The sequence below is a fragment of the Parus major genome, chromosome 20 (genome assembly GCF_001522545.3).
Source record: "Parus major isolate Abel chromosome 20, Parus_major1.1, whole genome shotgun sequence".
NCBI lineage: Eukaryota > Metazoa > Chordata > Aves > Passeriformes > Paridae > Parus > Parus major.
Genome location: NC_031788.1, coordinates 9,212,179 through 9,228,018, shown reverse-complemented (window position 1 = coordinate 9,228,018; position 15,840 = coordinate 9,212,179). Strand labels below are relative to the sequence as shown.

General features: G+C 43.5%; 2 protein-coding genes and 1 long non-coding RNA gene across 7 annotated transcripts in view; 1 reads left to right on the top strand and 2 right to left on the bottom strand.

Moving 5' to 3' along the window:
* Window positions 1-2,262, bottom strand: part of DIDO1 (death inducer-obliterator 1) — a 48,118-nt gene extending 45,856 nt beyond the window's left edge. The window contains exon 1 of one of the 2 annotated variants that reach the window (XM_015647219.1): window positions 2,157-2,262. The gene's annotated coding sequence lies outside the window, so the exon portion shown is untranslated. Of the gene's footprint in view, window positions 1-1,540; window positions 1,958-2,156 lie in introns of those variants that run through there. The other variant, XM_015647220.3, reaches the window with a different exon arrangement.
* Window positions 2,263-4,787: 2,525 nt separating this feature from the next.
* On the bottom strand, window positions 4,788-7,150 carry LOC107213154. The gene is made up of 2 exons (XR_001524647.3): window positions 6,669-7,150; window positions 4,788-5,028 (listed from the first exon to the last, which is right to left on the bottom strand). It is a non-coding gene; the product is annotated as an uncharacterized LOC107213154 (long non-coding RNA).
* Window positions 7,151-7,255: 105 nt separating this feature from the next.
* GID8 (GID complex subunit 8 homolog) lies at window positions 7,256-14,668 on the top strand. Of its 4 annotated transcripts, none has more exons than XM_015647245.1 (5): window positions 7,256-7,339; window positions 8,501-8,630; window positions 9,781-9,977; window positions 10,420-10,617; window positions 10,956-14,668. In XM_015647245.1, the coding sequence occupies exons 2-5, from the start codon at window positions 8,513-8,515 to the stop codon at window positions 11,127-11,129; spliced, it is 687 nt and encodes a 228-aa protein (XP_015502731.1). In that variant the 5' UTR covers window positions 7,256-7,339; window positions 8,501-8,512; the 3' UTR covers window positions 11,130-14,668. The 4 variants fall into 4 exon arrangements, with proteins under 4 accessions (XP_015502731.1, XP_015502734.1, XP_015502733.1 ...); XM_015647248.1 differs by having other exon boundaries at window positions 7,278-7,330; XM_015647247.3 differs by lacking the exon at window positions 7,256-7,339 and adding an exon at window positions 7,700-7,843.
* The last annotated feature ends 1,172 nt before the right edge of the window (window positions 14,669-15,840 follow it).

The following is a 15,840-nucleotide window of genomic DNA, read 5'->3' as shown; positions in this document are numbered from 1 at the left end:
GTGAACCTCAATTAAGCAGAACAAACACTGGCTTTTGGGAGTCTACTAGACACTGAAAAAATATTTATTCAATTTTATCTACTAACCTAGATTAGATTCTATTTGTATTGCTTTGGGGGGTTCCAGGGTTTTGGTGTTATTTGCTTTTTTTAATTCAAAATACATCTTTTAATTATATGCAAACACCCTCTGAAGCACTGTGTGAATAGACATTAGTTTATGTTATTATTGTATATTTCAACGGTTTTAAAAATTGCAGGTATTTCTATACTGTATGTATATTTGCAACACAGCAAAACCTTCATCTGCATACCAACAGAAAAACACAAAAACTTTGTAAAAAAATTATTTAAATGCTGGTCTTGAAAGCACCAATTATTTGATTTTCTAATCACTGGCGTCAAGCAGTCTCAATGGAGGCCGAAGGCCAACTTGAGCCTTTAGCCTTTCACCCCAGTGCATTAAAACACCTTTATGTGTGACATGTTTCTGGAACTGTCAAGGGAAAAAAATTTAAAGTCTAACTGAAGAGCTATTTTGAGCTTACTTCTATATTTATTCCTATAGAAAGTTCTAAATGTCAAGGAATGGTAACAAGCAGCTGGCACACATAAAAGTGGAGCACAACTCAGAATATCTACTACAATTAACACAGTATATGGTACACTTGGACAGCAACTACACATCATTTTTCATTGAGCAGCAATCAAATTGCTTAAATAGCTGGCAAATTTTGTTTGTAGAAGCAGCTCCAAGGCAGTTAAAGCTAAAATAATTCAAATTACCCCTTAAAAGAAAACTGACGAAAATAAACAAAAAAGAGAACAGGGGGAAAAGTTATCATAAAATGAGGCAAAATATAGTTTAATACCACCTGCCAAAGAATTTAGTTAAACACGACTGTGATTACCAAGTATTCAAAAGAGCAATTTCTGAAAAAAAAAAAAATCTGAACTCTATTATCCAGGGAAAAACTAACCAACCAAAAAACGCAGGGAACTCAGGAATGCTATATACATTTTTCTGAGTTAAATAAAAGGAATCAGCAGTTTTTTTCTCCCAGAAGTTCCTGAAAGAAAAACCCATGAACGCCCATGCAAGAAAAAGAGCATGTTACACTGTTTCAAATTACTTGAGATAAAAACTGCAGGGCGAGCATAATACACACACATTTTATAACACATTGTGAGTTTGTAACATTCTTTCTAAGTTAAAAAGGACAAGCTAAGACAGTAATATTTTTATAACCACAACTAAAACATACGCTGTTACTTGGAGGTATAAACCATTTAACTGTATGAAACAAAATTTGGTCGCCACCAAATAATGGTTTTCACAAGCCAAACGAACAGCTCCAAATTATCACCACCTCCAAGAGACAGTATTTAAGTACATTAATGGCAGGGATAGGGAGTTACTAAGAAATTTATAAAATATTTAAAACCGGCCAATAATTCCTAATGTCTAAATATTCGGTTTTTTCTCCCTACAAAATAGTCAGCAGAACGTGATAAAGTCCAACTCCTCGTGTTTAACTCACCAATAAAGAGATCCCCTCCTTTGCCCAGAGAAAATCAACATCTCTCCAAGGCAGGTAAGTTTCAGTCCCACCCGCCGAAGCCCCGGAAGGATTTCGGTTGGGCTCGGTTGGGTTTCTGGGTCCCCAAGGACGCTCCCCCGCCCAAGCCACCGCCGGCGGGGGCCCGGTGGGTGCAGTCGGTGGTGCCGTCACGAAGCAGCTTCCCGGCGTCAGCTTGGCCATGACGGCGACGGGCTCCGAGCACATCCCGCCTCTCCTCGCCTCTCCTTCCCCCCAAGATGGAGGAGCCGCCTTCAGCCCGCTCCGCACGGGGAGCGGCCGTTCCGCTCCGGCCCCGCCGCAGCGTGAGCCAAAGGCTTCCTCCGGAGCCTCACACGGAGCCGCCGCCTCCTCTGGACCGGGCCAGACCGTGCCGTACCCGCACCCGGCTGCTCCCCGGGGAACCAAACCCGCACCCCCCCCACTCCCGAGCCGCTCCGGCCGCCCGCCCGCCTCCATTTTATAGCGAACCCAAAGGCAGCCAGGACGCCTTTCCCGCGACCTCCCTGCCGCAGCGGCGGCCCCGCTCCCACTCTCCCTCCGACCCGGTGCTCCCCCACCCGCCTCCCGCACTCACCACGAGCAGGGAAGGGGGGCTCTCGCCGCGGCCGCCGAGGGTCTCAGCCGCGCCGCGCCGCCATTTCCTCCTCGCTCCGCGGCAGCGCTGGGCGGGGCCGCCCCGCCCCCGCCACCATCGACACCGAGATGGCGGCGGCGGGGCCAGAGCGCCGCCCTTGGCGCGGGACTCTCGGAGGACCCGGCGGTCCCGCCCTCAGCGCCATGGCCACCGCTCCTGGGGGCTGCCGGTGCTCATACGAGACCCTCAGCGCCATGGCCACCGCTCCTGGGGGCTGCCGGTGCTCATACGAGACCCTCAGCGCCATGGCCACCGCTCCTGGGGGCTGCCGGTGCTCACACGGGACCCTCAGCGCCATGGCGGCCATTCCTCACATGGCGTGGCGCCTGTCCGCATTTGCGCTCGCTCCCCGCGCCCCTCAGGGCTCCCTTAGGCCCGTTCCCGTTTCTCCGCTCGCAAACCCGAGCTGATCCCGGGAACGGCAGCTTTGGCCATGATTCGTGAGGGTGGACGGGCAGCGGAGGAACACGGCAGAGGAGCCAAGCTGCTGCTGCACAGCCACCTGCTCACAGCAGCTGTGCTCCCCACCTGTGCACATACCACTGGGATTTGGTTGGGTTTTCTGTTCCACTCACACTGTTTGGCAAATTGCTGTTGTAATGCCTTCCTCGGGCACCAAGTTACTGAGTGCTGGGAGTGAAATGTTCTCTGAATCTACTCATCCAATACCTCCACAGGAAACATCCTTCCTCAGTGAATAAGCTACTCAAAAACCACTGCAGAATCCAAGCTGCAACAAATAGCTACAGAGAAGGAACTTCCATTTACGCCTTGAATTCCTTCTGTCGCTTTTTGGGGCACTGGCACCCAGGAACATCCACACCTGACAGTCACTGAGGGATCCCAAGGGGTACAAAAGACCCCCAACACCATACAGAGACTCCTGACCTGGAAACCTGAAGAGAATTTAGACAGCTGAAGGCGTGAGGTTTGGCTCTTTGATTACCCCTGATCCTGCACGTTTTTCCTCATGGGTTGAATAACACATGTTTCAGGTGGATTCCAGGTAGATACAGAGATTAAGGAATGAAAGCATAGTTTAAAAAAAAACCTACCTAGAAATAATTCTACAGAATTACAGGATTCTGTCAAGTAATTTGATTACATCTTTTAGGAATCTATTCATGAGACTTCTAGTGACAAAAGCTCAGGATAATGCTGGAAAACCTGCTATTAGCATAGTCAGCCTCTTTCTCCAGCTGGGCAGTTTTAATACTTCACCCAAGAACACCAAGAGGTAAAAAAACCACAACAGAGTCCTGTGCAAAAGTACAAAACACCACAATTACAGGTAAGCAGGAATTCAGATTTTGTTCTGCAGCTACAGAGCTGCAATAAATGAAATCACATGGAGGGAAAATACCTTAGGGTTTGGTAGATCAAGCTGCTCTGTGATTTATGCTCTGGGAAAAGCTAATAAGATGCTTTTAATGGATAAATTTAGCATCTAGGGAGTGCTCAAAACCAGGAATTACACACCAACAGAGAGGGACCAGGAAAAACAAGGAATTGCACAGCAGCAGTGAACGGGAGATGCCTGCCATAAGGAATCCTACAGAGAAACAGGTATTAAATTCCTCTTACACACAATTAGTAAGAGGCTTAAACCACTTCAACATAACGTTGATTCAATCTGCACCCCCAGTAGTGCCACCTGAGCACACTACACCGTCAACCACAAAACCTCTACATCTTTGTGTTAAAACCAGTCAGAGGATCTACCTTTGCTGACTAAACATGTGTCACCTTCATCATCAGCACACTTTAGTTCTTTCCCCGCCTCGTTGTCTTTCTGATTCTTTTCCTGTTACATCCTAATTTCCTTTAATTTGGGGAATTTACTCCTGGGTTACTGGTCTGAATGTTTCATTCTGGCAGCAAAGCAGGAGCAGCATTTTTGGTTATGAGTTTTGTTTCAGTTTAGGGCTTCTCTCCTGTAACATGCTGATCATTTGTTGCTGGTTTGAAATGAAAACTCTGCTGGGAAATCCTAGCAGGGATTAATAACCATCAATCAGCTTCTAAAACAGTCTAATTAGTACCTTACGTGTCTTTCCTCCTTAGACATCAGAGAAGCTTATGTTGAGATACCTACAAATCCCTCAGCACTAACTCTCCTTAAAACTTTTTTCCACTTCCTTCCAAAACCTTTTGGGTGGTCAGTGCCCTGACTTGCCTCTGCAGCTGACACATCTTATATATGCCTTGGACTTCCCTAATTAATGGTGTTTCTTAACTCTGTGTTTCTAAAATTGGCCTCACTTATATTTGCAGTGTCTCACACAAGGGTTGTTACGTGTGACCCATAAAACCTTGTGACAGACACTAAGACATCACTGTTGTGTGGCACAATGCCCCCAGATCTGCAATGTCACGTCTCACCCACCTTCCCCTTAACCACTGTTTGAAGATGCACAACCCTTAAATATAAATACAACTTATTTTATGTTCATTCCTTCCCTCAGTTCTCTGCCACTGATTGCTCTGAGCGAGCCAATTACAGCAGCTAGGAAAAAACTGAAGATAAGAATCAGCCCATGAAAAGAGCATAGATGAAAGCAAACAATCAAGTCCTTTTCCCTCCTCAGTCTCCGGCCATTTTGTTGTATTTAACAGATAATTAATACATTTAAGTCAGAAGAGACTACTTTCTGTTGGCTGTGCTCCAACTTTACCTTTTTTTCTTTTAGTGGAAAAAGGCCTCTGTCCTCAGAGCTCTGCACATCACAAAATAGACATGTCAGGTGTCAAGGTAATGCCTCTTCAGGATTCTTGATTCTCCAAGGCTCCTGGTACTTATTTTCCAAAAAGACTAGATGAACATAGAGAAATACTTTAATGAGGGTTAATCACGTTCATATAAATAAAGTAAACCCTTTCTTTACCAGCTGGGGCAAACTTGCAGAATTTCCCCGCTCTCTAATTCTAAGTAAATTCCTTCCCTTCAATATAAGCATTTTTGTGACTTCTCCTGGAATTAGTGACTTTAGTTTGGAATTCACTCCATGTAACTCCAAATATTAGTCATCAAAACACCTCTTTGAAATTAGGATTTAAAAAATTCTAATTCATGTAAAAAAAAAAATCTATAATTTGCACCTACAGTTATTATAAATTTCTTTTAATCTCAATTTTGTCATCTTGCCCGCCAAAAATCCAACTTTTCATGTTACTACTGCCCTTATCACAGTAAGATTCTTGTATGACTGTGGCATATGGAAGCCAAATTTGGGGATAATTTCCCAAGACCAAAGTAGTCATGCATTTTAATCCAACATGGGAGTCACAGGAGTATCCTGTAAGGTTTTCCCTGAGCAATAGAAGAAAGGGTTTTTTCCAGCTTTTGGGAGAATTGCAAAGGTTTTTGAAAGAGAGTGTTTGGTGCTAGGAAAAGAGAAAATTATGTAGGAAACCTTTTCCTCTGCATTGTTGCATAGCTTTGGATCTTCATAGAGTATAAAATATATATAATTTATTACTCAAGATACTGCTCAATTCCCCAAACATGCAGAATTTTCATTGCACTCAGAGCATTAGTAGGGGAAAAAAAAAGGATGGATCAAGATTTCCATCCCTGGCAGTGTTCCAGGCCAGGTTGGACTGGGCTTGGAGCAACCTCATCACATGGAAGGTGTCCTCACTCTCTGTCAGTTTGAAGCTTATTATTTCTTTTCCCACCACTGTGATTCCTGATGAAATGCAGCTGGCCATGATACTCTGCATAGAATCAGGACTTAAGACTATGTTCTTTGTGTATCTATTCCAACTTGGGATATTCTACGGTTCTAATAAATTATTTATTACATTGTAGGTTTCCTCTGTTTCAATATAAGCACAGTTGTAATGAAAGTGAGTTGTTGAGCCTGGGCTTCATTACAGTTACAAAATCGAGTGAAAAATGTACAACTGTGAACATATTCCCCATAAGTGAATGAAAGTACATTTTCCTGAGGAGTAGCATTTGCAGCATTTCACATGGACAAGTGTACATTTTAAGCCTTAATTTAAATGCATTTTAAATGCACAAATCTTGGTTTTGTTGCAAAATTTGGAATATGTAAAATTTTCTGAAGGGAGGATGTTCTTTGAAGTTTTGGAGAAGTTAACAAAGTTTGGTAAAAAGAATGTACCAATGATAGCAGACACAAAGAATGCAGAATTCGTGGGCCACAAGGCCATCTGGCTGAACTCCAAGATAAGGAAGACACTAATAAAGCCAATTCAGCAATTGTTCTGAAATCAGCTCCAACTGGGTTAAAGGTAATTAGGGCAGGGGCAGATCGTGACCACTGATGGATCCAAACTGAGCATGCGGATTAATCAACTTGTAGCCAACGAACACTAACTCATTTGCTAAAATATATAAATAGTAAGAAATATTGATAGTTGGTGCGCCGGCTTTGTGGATTTGCCACCCAGCACCCATTTCTGCACAGAACTGTAAATAAATACCTCGACTCTATGTGTGGATTGGCTTCTAGTTCACCGGGTGCAAGAACCTATTTTGGCAACATTGTGTTCCTGCTTTTTCTGCAGTGACCTATAAACCCCGGAGCGGGTTCATCAACGCCTCAGCAGCCACTAGGCGTTTTGACAGAGACCATCAATCCTCAGCCACGACAGTACCCAGCCCAGCCGATCAACACACGTGGAAACTGCCGGGGCTGCACAGGGATATCGCAGGCTCTGCCTGCCCGTTTCCCTGGCAGGTTCCCACGGCCGCTCCTGACAACCGCTGCTCGCACCGGCCCCGCTGTGTCCGCGCACGAGCCGCCGCCCCACACGGCGGTTCCTTTGCGCCGAGCACGGCCCGGATCAGCCTCCACCTTCGCTGCTCGCGACCGGGCCGGCGGTCTGTGCCGTGAGGCGGACGGGGAGCGGACGTGCAAGGCAGGAGGAGGAGGCGGACGCGTCCCTCAGGGTTCCGTGTCCACCATGGCCGCCGTGGCCGCCCCCGCCGCCTCAGCGCTGCCCCGGCTCCGCTCCGCGGTCGCGTGTTCTCGCCCGCTCCCCACGCGCTGATTGGCCGCGAGCGCCGCTCTCGCGAGACCCGCGCGCCTGCGGCCCGGCGGAGGCGGCGGAGGCCCCGCGTTCGTGCGTCGGAGCGGCCCTGGGTGCGCGCGGTAAGATGGCGGCGGGGGGGCCGTGCCGGCCTCGGGCCAAGGCGGGAGCGGGGCCCTCACCCTGAGTCGGACCCGCCGGTCCGGCCGGCGCTCGCCCGCCGCCGCTGCCGCGAAGGCGCCGGGCCTGTGGCGAGCGGGGCCCAGCGCTCCTGTGGCCCAGCGCCCCTGTGGCCCGCGGAGGGCCGGGCCGGGGCGGCGGGGGAAGCCGGGGCCGCAGCGAGCTGCGCCGGGCCGCAGCATCAGCCCGGGGCGGCGAGAGCCCCGTTCTCCCAGCGCGGTTGTGGGCGGCAGAACGCGGGGCCGGGAGCGAACGGGGCCCGGGCGGGTCGCGCTCCCGCTGTTGGAGTTGCCGGGTGCGGGGTGCATTCGGCCGCGGGTTGGAGAAGGGAGAACCTGTTGGAAGCGGCTCACGATGAGGAGTCGCTCTCGTCTTGTCTGACACAGTGGCGGTGCCTGTTGCTGTTGTTGTGGCCACCTGCCCTCCCTTTTCGCTGCCCCCGTGTCGTGAGTTTGAGGTCTACCTCGTTAAATGCGGCTTTGGTAAAATGCTTTGCCTGCCAATCCGAACAAAAATACTGTCTAGAAAAATAGTGGATATAACGTTTTAGTAGCGCTGACAGGAGAACTTCTGGGGACAGCAAAGCTGAGCTGGTGTAAAGCTTTAAACTCTTACCCAGAGTTGTACACAGGGTAATATACCATGTACAGTTTTGTAGCTGTGCAATGTAGGGAGCTGTCCGAAGTTTTGGTTAAGATTTAATGCGGATACTGTTTACGTAGGCATTGCTGTGTTTGTCACAGTCTTCATGGCTGGCTGTCAAACTCTGATTCGCTGGTTTCATACTGTGATGCTGTATGTCCTGTGTAAATTCTATGCAAGATTTACATGGAGTGGATTTAACAGTAAGTAGAAGAAGATGGTATTTAAATTTTTTATTCTGAGATTTCTGAAAGAAGCTTTAAAGCCTGGCAAATATATATGGAAGAGTGCAGGAATGAGGAGGAAAAAAATGCAAAACTCTGGTTGAAGATTAAAGGGTCAATTTTGGAGTATTAATTTAAAAGATCTCATAGAAAACTCTAAAGATGGCAGTAACACAATTCTTAAACACATTAAACTTATTTCTTCTTGAATCATATTGAGATGCTTTTCTTTTGTAGTTGGAGTCCAGGATGAGTTATGCAGAAAAACCTGATGAAATCACGAAAGATGAATGGATGGAAAAGCTTAATAACTTACATATCCAGAGAGCAGACATGAACCGCCTTATCATGAACTACCTTGTCACAGGTAAAAATGGGTGGTAATGCCTGGAGGCTCTTAATGTGTGTCACATACTCTATCTCTTTGGGGTAAAATATGGAACTGGATGAAGGGCTGTGAGAATTTTGTGATTGCTGTTGGCTTCTCTTAGCAAAGCCCAACTGCTCTGGTGTTCTCTTAGCTGCAGACCGACAAAGAATCAGAGACTGAGCAGTTCTCATGGAATACAGATGACATTTATGAGCCTGAACTCTCCTGCTAAATGATAGAGAAAACAAAGTGTTTTCTGCAGTGCTGTAAACATGACCTGCTTCTCCGTGATGTCCTTTTTTGTGCCATTGAAACAGCTCAAGATAAGTTGCTGTTGTTAAATAACAGTCTGAAAGCTGCAAGAACAACTATCAGAAGCAAGTTTTTAACTGGGCAGAAAGATAAACTCCGAAAGGGCATGATTGTCAAAATAATCTGGGACCAGAATATTAACCCCTTCAGCACAGGGCCTGCCTTTATATTTGGAACAACCCAAACCCTTTGGGAATTGTTGCTAGTAATTAGGTGCATGCCATCCCAGGAAGCTGTGCTAGGGCGGAGGCGTTTGTATCCATCTACACCCCTGTTTACACTGAGCGTAGGTAAATTCTCTAGGTTGAAGGAAGAGCATCTTAGTGGGTGGTGTAAATCAGTTTTGTGTCTTATGAATGCAGGACCTGGGATTTAAAAAACTTTTATAACATTAAATGCTACACAAGAAAGCAAATTTATTTCTTCTTGTCTGTTTTTATCTCAGAAAAACTGCTGGATCTGTGTTAACAGATCTGGGGCTGGAGGACAAAGCAAAACCACCCACTTGAAAATGTGACTTTCACAATCTCATTTTGCAATAAGCACAGTGCTTTATTTAAGTATAAAACAGGCTTCCATGTTAAAAGGTATTGCACTGCAAATTGCTTCCCTGGAGAGTGAGCATACATGAGTTCAGAATGAATTAAGCATTTACTCTTAGATGCCTGTTGGATAAATGACTTTGTATATAGAGAAGAATTTTTCACAATTTTGGGTTAATCTTTAAACCCCCAAATTGCACAAGCAACACACAAATATTTTCATTTAAGCTGATAGGTTTTCTTCTGAAGTGTTTCATACAATACATTCTATGGGTAAAATATTCCTATTTCAGAGGGCTTTAAAGAAGCAGCAGAGAAATTTCGGATGGAGTCTGGAATTGAACCCAGTGTGGATTTAGAGACTCTGGATGAAAGGATAAAAATCCGTGAGATGATCTTGAAAGGACAGATCCAGGAAGCCATTGCCTTGATAAACAGCCTCCATCCAGAGCTGCTGGATACCAACAGATATCTCTACTTTCATTTGCAGGTGAGGACACGTGGCAAACTTTTATCTTTGTCTTAGAGTTTGCTGAGAGAATGGGAAAAGTAGTGAAGAAATTAAGGTTATGTTGGAGATTTGTGATTGAACATGGATGAAATTGTGGATGTTCTTGGCCGTTTTTTTGTAGCAATGGGAAATTTTGTGGCATGGTACAGGAGCCACCATATACAGTTATTAACATAGTAACTTTTAGTAATCCGTCTTCTCTAACCCTGTTACTCAAAAGCACCAAGTTCCCTTTTTCAGTAGATTTTGCAGCCAAATTGCTGCTCCTTGTCTCACACATTGAGAAAAATTGACCTCAAACTGTCAAATTACAGATTAATGTTTGTCTCAAATTACACACCAGTGTCTGAATCTTCCAGGCTTGAAATAATGGAGATTTGTTAATTTGTTGGGCTAATATTGCTGTGTCTTTCGTGTGTAGCAACAGCACTTGATTGAACTGATTCGGCAGCGTGAGACAGAGGCAGCTCTGGAATTTGCTCAGACCCAATTAGCAGAACAAGGGGAGGAGAGCAGGGAATGCCTGACAGAAATGGAGCGCACGCTGGCTCTGCTTGCCTTTGATAATCCCGAAGAATCACCATTTGGAGACTTGCTGAACATGATGCAGCGACAGAAGGTAGTCCTTTCTCAAAGGGAACTGATGTCTTTTATATGTATGTTTTGAAAATAAAATCTAAATATTTTTGAAATGCTTAGAAAAAACTTACATAGTGATATGCAAAAGAACAGAAGTGTTTGTTGAGCAAAATTTAAAAAAATGGTGTTAATATATTCCGAATGTATTCAACTGCTTGGCTCTCTTCCTTGCATTCTCCAGGCTTGTAGTCTGTGGAGCTTTGTCCTGGCCATTCCTGAGGAATTAGCACACTAGGTGTGATGTTCCCAGTGTCTGCATGACTTTAGCAGTGTTAATTATATGAAAACTGTCATTGAACTCCAGTTTTTCTTTTCCAGGTATGGAGTGAGGTTAATCAAGCTGTTCTAGACTATGAAAATCGTGAATCAACACCCAAGTTGGCAAAGTTACTGAAACTACTACTGTGGGCTCAGAATGAGCTGGACCAGAAGAAAGTGAAATACCCCAAAATGACAGACCTCAGCAAGGGGACAATTGAAGAGCCCAAGTAAAACGTGTGCAGATGGACATCAAAAAATCTTAGCACTGCACAGTATACATTTATATCAGTCTGTGACTGAAATATTTTTACTACAGTACAGCACTCAATTCAGATTTTTCAATGAACATCTAATTTGAAGGGAGAAAAGTCCCTTTTAAATGCTGCAAAAACTGCATTGAAAGGCGCTGTATCTCTTTGGAAGTCTGACTTAGGCTATGCACTATAATACATTTTTAAAAAAAACCAATTAAACAGGACAGGAAAAATAGCATTTTTAAAAATCCAGAACTCAAGCTTTCTAATTGGCTGCTGATGCCTAGTTTAGTGGCCAGTGAGTTAATATGGAGTTATATTGGCAACTGTTCAGTTTAACTGTCTCCTGTTTGAAATGTGTATATAGAACAGTGAATATTTTCTACCTTTAAGTTATAGCCAGATATACATTCCCCTTAAAAGTAACTGGTCAAGTTTTCATCTATAAACTTTGCAGTAAGGTCGAACTTTTGCTTAGGAAATAGTGTACAAACTTGTAAATCATAATTTAAGGACTTTTGTTTTGTTTTGTTTTTTTCTTCCTTGTTTCTGACTTCTTGGTGCTTTATATGGTGAGAGCTATGTTCATAATGGATCAGTGACCCATCTTTTCAGGAGGAGTATTGATGAAAATAGGTTTTCTCTTAATATTCAAAAATGACCAAAATGGCCCCAGAGGCACTTGAGGGTTTTTTAAACAGGGGCCTTTTCCCCTTTATGTTAAATTTGCAGTGATTCCAGGTGGCTGCTAAAGCTTTGAGGGCCACTGGATGTCTGTAAGCTGAAAGACTCGTGTTAGAAAAACAAGTGGTGGGGAGAGATGCTTGTGGAGGCCTCTGATGCATCATCTTGTGCAGGATCTGCCTTCATGCTTGCTGAATAAGAATTGTAGTTTTAGAGCTACTTGGGCTGTCTTTATGCCTTGAGCTAAGCAAAGCAGGGCTGTCTAAAACCAGAAATTTGCATTTTCTCACTTCTTCCATACCTTTCTGAAGAGATGCAGTTCATCCTCATCTGTATTTGTTTACTGACTGTCCTCACTCCAGTTAGAACTATAGTTTCAATGTGAAGTCCAGACTTTCAAGTCAACAAATTGTAATCTTCTGGGTATGGGATGTTCTGGTCGAGTGATTGCAGCGCTGCACACTGGTTTATACCCAGTGGTAGGAAGTACTAATCTTGCCAAATCTATCTCTAGATTTTTAGGTCTGTAGATCAAGTTTTGCCCAGCACAGAGCAAGCTGATGAGTGAAACATTTAACATCATGAGACACAGGCAGTTGTCACACCAGTCCCATACTGTACATAATCTAGTCTTGTATGGTAGGTATTACCCTGTAGAATGAAACTTAGTTTTCACTTAATTTTACTGGAATATTTAATGCATTAAACTGTATAAAGCTTTGCAGATACACTTGGCTTAGGGGAACTAACAAAACCTGTTACTGATTGCATTACTGTGAACACTGTTTACTTGTGTAGCTGTTTTGGGGGGGAAGCCATTGTTTGTTAAGCAGCTGTGAGAGATGCAGAGCACCAAGGTTAAGCGAGATGATGGATGAAACAAAATCATTTGTTCCCATTTCTTACTGATTGTTCTGTTCTCCACTTTGTGGCATTTGTGGTAGGGAGGTCTACAAGTTTATATATAACAAGCAAGGTATCAGTAGCCCCCCAGCTACAGCAGCAGTCTGGCTTTCCTTCACCCAGGCTGGTTATTCTAACAACAAACTTTTAACAGTTGTGGGTTTGGTTGTTTTGGGTTTTTTTTTTAATTTTTTTTTTTTTTTAAGTCGGTTGATGTCTGAAAACCATGTATAACTTTTAGTTTGTGAGAAACTGTATGGTTAATGTAACTTTGTTTAATAACAAACTGCAGAAACAAAACTGGAATAGCTCTAATTTCTTCATGTAGGACTGATCAGCTTTTCCTCTGTGTTCTGACACTTGTGTTGTTGAATCTCCTGTAAAGCTTCTCCTGGGTGAAGTGGAAAGTGGTTGCGGTTTTGTGGCACGATGAGCATTTTTCTCCATGAGAAATGCAGTATTATGGCCCTGGGTGAGAAGTTCACTGTCCTCCTAGAACGCTACCTTAATTCCATCGAGTATTTGGGCAATGATTGAGCATAGATTACTTGAATTTCCACTAGCTTGTTTTTTTTTCCATTAAAAAATAAACACTTTTTTAAGGGGTTTAATATAAAATTAGTCTAGATCTATTTCACTTTGTTTTTATGAACATGCCACATTGATAAGCAGCTTTAATCTGTAAAGTTTTTGGTAACTGCAAGAAGATACTCGAAAGCTATGCATTTTAGAGAAAGCATAAAGGTAGTGATATTGGTACTTCTAAGGATCTTTATATTAGTGTATATAAAATAGTTTGCATATACAAATATAATATATAATCTGTTTGAAATATTCTTGAATGGTAGGGGCTGTGAAACATATTATAATTTATGGAAATATTGTACACAGTAAACAGATGTCTCAGTACACAAATGAATTTTTGTCATATGCATGAGAAGTGTCTTATTTGGTGACTACTAATGAATGGGCTTTTGTTAACCCATTTTTGTTAGATAACCACTTTAACAAATACCATTAAATTCCACTTTGATCAGTTTGCTTTAGTGTAAAAATACATATTTTGTTCCACTGAATTTAGAAGAATATGAAAATAACTTTTGTAAGAAGATTTGTTCCAAACCCGACGTTGGCAGACAGGTGTGGTCATTAGAGGTGGTGCACTCATCCTCCCCCAGCCTTGCCTTTGGTGAAAGCAAATAAGACTTTTTCATTCATGCCATGTATGTGGAGAAGCTGGATTGTAAAATATCCTGTCTTATACCTCTGCAGAAAGGCTGCATAGCAGGTGTGTTTTGATTAGGCTACAAATCTCCCTCCTTTTCCCAAAGCCATCACCTTCCTGTAACTGTCTGTGCTGTTCCCGTGTTTTGTTTCTGCCTGTCAAATCTAAGCTGAGCTGTGGCTGCTTCTGTTGTACCAAGGAGGGGTTTTGGAAGGGTGGGGGTTCACAGACATCCCTGAAGATAAAATTGTGGTGGTACTTGGAGGAATACTTACTGAACTGTTTAATTTTATATAGCTGGAAAAGCAGAGGCTGCTGCACAGAAACTTAACAGCAGAGTTTTGAGTAAAGCATTTCCTCTCAAGACCTTTGAAGAGGCAAACATACACCTTTAAGCCAGGTGAAGTACCCCTCTCTAAGATGATTTAATTGAAACACTTTCAGCTTCTTCCACCCACATTAAAGATAAATTGAAAAGAATTCTGCCTCCTTTCCACTCCTTGTAAGTACAGGAAAAGCCACTACATTATTCCAGGATGATTTTATTGTTTTTAATTTGTAAAATCTATGCTTTGTATGCTTGAGTATAAGCTTAAAGGCATTACTTAAAAAAATCCTTGACTAGCTGAGTGTTGTTGGACTTATTTCAAACCACCTTGTGTCCAAGTGGGTTACAAAGCTCATTAAATGGAGTTGGATCCCTGTGTGTTGTGTCTTCACGGGAAACGGGGCTGCTGCTGTCAGCCACGGCTGAGAGCATCCTTGAGAGCCAGAATAGAACAGGATATGGAGTCCTCTTTGCCCCAAATCTGCCTTGAGGCTACAGGTTCTGACCTGCACTGTAGCTCTCTCTTCCCTCCAGAAGCGACATTGTGTCAGGAATTGTTTCTGCTCTGCTGTCCTTAACAAAAAGGGACGAGGAGGGTTTGTAGCTTTTGTGTGAGAATGTCCCCAGCCCTGCTCGGCGCTTGGAGTGCTCAGCTGAGCAGAGACAGAACACAAAGCTCATGAACAGCACCCTCAAAACCATTTGTACTACGGCATGGGCACCTTGAGGTGCTACAAACTATTCCCTTCTACTCCTCTCCTGCTTTCACCTGATTAAGTTAAGCACAAAGTTGATCAAACCACTGGTGGGCTGCAGGTTGATGTTTTCAAGCACCTCAGATGAGAAGGCCCTGCGTGTTGTCGTGTTCTTTATGAAGATGACAACATGGTTGCAACAGTAGTTACATGAGCATTCCAACAATATCTGCTCCCTTATCTCACCTGGATCAATTGCTGTAAGGAAGTTGCTGTTCATTTACAAACAGGCTGTTTGCCAACTTCTCTGAAAATTTGCTTTTTTTCAGTGTATTGCTGCCTAGTAATTTTGCCAAGTTGGATTATTTGGCAGTAGAAACCCACAAGTGTTTTCTTTATTGTGTGGAGAAGTTGCATTGAAACTGCTCTGGGTTGTGGAACTTTGAAGCTGCAGTCACTGTCCTGTCAGGAGACAGCAGTTGTCCTTCATGGAACGTATGAGCCTATTGCTCCTTTCACACCCTTTCAGGATTTAATCCTAATCTGTGTTTAACTTCATAAAATCTTCAAATAATTCAACCATTGTATGGATAAACTATAGGGATAGTAAATGTCAGGTCAAATATCAACCCAATAAACTTTTGTTTGGTTTAATCTTTTGACAGGTTAAGCTGAACATAGGAAAAATGAGAGGAGCTTGTGTTCTTGTGTAAGATTATTTTCTTTAGTTAGCACCTGTCCTCTGAACTGATTCCATTTGTCATTTAATCAGCTTGGTGGGAGGTTTGCTTGTAGAAAATAATACAGCAGTGAAAGGAACGATGGCTGTATATTTACTCTTTAAACTTATTTA